This window comes from Octopus bimaculoides, chromosome 13 (genome assembly GCF_001194135.2).
Source record: "Octopus bimaculoides isolate UCB-OBI-ISO-001 chromosome 13, ASM119413v2, whole genome shotgun sequence".
In the NCBI taxonomy this organism is placed as follows: domain Eukaryota; kingdom Metazoa; phylum Mollusca; class Cephalopoda; order Octopoda; family Octopodidae; genus Octopus; species Octopus bimaculoides.
Window position 1 is genome coordinate 17,851,195 of NC_068993.1, and position 2,344 is coordinate 17,853,538.

Here is a 2,344-nt window from a genome sequence, read left to right on the forward strand (position 1 = left end):
GGCAAGGAAAAGCAAAAAGTACATTTGCCTTTAGGAAAGACTTAAATTACTGTTCTGAATTACGACAATGAAGCTGGGCTGGAATTTTTAAGGGATGTGCCCATAACTATATATATATCTTTATTTCTATTTGTAAAACTAACAAAACTTTTTGTGCTTTTTTTATATCAATCTATTGAACGTAATATCTTTTTATACATAAATTGTTTTTATTTGTAAGTTTAATAAAACTTTTTCATAATTTTTACTTTGTTTTTAAAAAATGTTGATATGTCCTTTCGGCAAATTATCCAATCAGTCAATTGTCCTGTTTGTAAGTTGACTATCGGCGAATTGTCTGTCTACTACATAAACAGCCAAATTCATTTTCTATGTTTAGATTATTGACAAATGTCTCATGACTTGCAGTCTTCTCAACAATTTATTTTCTGAAACTCTAAGTATTATATATTATATAATACTGTATCTTCATTAATATATAAGTGCAGGCATGGCTGTGTGGTAAGAAGTTTGCTTCCCAACCACATGGCTCTGGGTTCAGTTCCACTGCATGGCACGTTGGGCAAGTGTCTTCAACTATAGCCTCAGGCCAACCAAAGCCTTGTGAGTGGATTTGGTAAATGGAAACTGGAAGAAGTGTGTGTGTGTGTGTAGATGTTCCTCACCACCATTTGACAACTGGTGGTGTGTTTATGCCCCCTGTAACTTAGCAGTTTGGCAAAAATGACTGATAGAATAAGTATCAGTCTTAAAAAAAAATAAGTACTAGGGTTGATTCATTTGGCAGTGCCCCAGCATGGCTGTAGTCTAATGACTGAAACAAGTAAAAGATAAAAGAAGAATATATTAATCATGCACTTAACCCCCCCCCCCCAAAAAAAACATGTTTTTTTAAAACAAATGTAGAGATGTAAGATGGCCAAGTGCTCAAAGTACTGGACTATTTGTTTCATGGGTTGTGAGTCTAAATCTCTTGCAATCATTTCGTAGTCTCTCAACTTGTTTCACTTCACCTAGCAAATGCAAATAAATCTTAGATCATTTAAGACTGTTTTTTTTTTTTATGATTCATTCAAAGAATGAAGAACAGAATGCATGGCTATTGATCTCTGTAAGGTCTCAGAGAGAGAGGGGGGAGAGGTGGAGAAGGGGAGAGAGAGAAGTAGCACCTCAAGATACTGCATTATCTATTCTCAGACCAGTTCTCTTGTCTAAATCCTACTAAAGGTTTAGCGAAGGGATGGTGTTAAAACAAACAATGAGCCAAGAATATTCATCAAGAAATATACTTTGGGATAGACTGATACCCTACATAGAGAGGCTTCTATTCTTGTTCCTGAAACACCATGAAACTAGAGCAAAACACGAATCTTGAGATATATTTTTGTATGTTAGCTGACACTTATATTTGCATTACTCCTTTATATTATAGAGAAATACTTCCTGGTCATCTTAATCATTCATTTCATTTCTAGTTATTGGAAATAATAATAAGTCTTTGATTTTCTTCTTAGATTAACATTCAGAAACTTCTGTCTGCACTCCCATAGACATTAAAATCCAAAGTAATGATTAAATAACTTATAATTATATAGCAGCAGCAGCAGCAAATAAAAAAGTACAGGAAAGTAAAAGTAAATTAACTTACAGGATATTCAAATGGCATCTTATCAACAGACTTTTTGGACCTGAAAACCAGAAAGTGATAAGTTTAATGAATTAAAAAGCTGAAAGTAAGTAGACTAATGTTTCAACTGGAATTAAATACTTTTAGACAAGTTGCTAGCATTAATATATAAATACTAGTTGGGTATTTCACTGCTGGGCAATTTTCTTAATAGAATACTTATTACAATTTTTTGTTCTGTGTTAGACCATATCTTCTCCAGTGGATAGGATTCTTGATCAGGAGAGATCTCTGCATTATTTGGGACAATTTATAACGTATTGATGAAATATGTTTTTGCTTTTTCTATTTGGTGCAAAGATGTAAAGATTTTTCTTAGCTTGCTACTAATGCATTGTGAGGGTCTTTTGACTCTGTTGCCCTAATGAAATTCCTTATAGACATGCACACACACATACCGTGTGAGCGATGTAAAATTTATCTGATGCAAATTATGGACACATAAGAGGTGCAGCAATATCTAAGGAAGGTTAAGAGAGCAGATGTATAGGTACAATAAGCACTAGAAATATACAGAAAATAGATTGCATCAAATACTAGATGGGGGGGGGGGGTATGCCTAGAAATAGTTGTTAAATGATGATGTGTATATGTATATATATGTATGCATGTATGTCTCACTCTCTCTACACACACATATATATATATATATATATA

General features: G+C 33.4%; 1 protein-coding gene across 1 annotated transcript in view; it reads right to left on the bottom strand.

Annotated features, from left to right (window-relative positions):
- Positions 1–1,536: 1,536 nt before the first annotated feature.
- The window catches only part of LOC106882248 (uncharacterized), a 16,618-nt gene continuing 15,810 nt past the window's right edge, over positions 1,537–2,344 (bottom strand). The window contains exon 7 of the mRNA XM_052972570.1: positions 1,537–1,688. Coding sequence (XP_052828530.1) covers positions 1,640–1,688 — 49 coding nt within the window. The 3' untranslated portion in view covers positions 1,537–1,639. The remainder of the gene's footprint in view (positions 1,689–2,344) is intronic.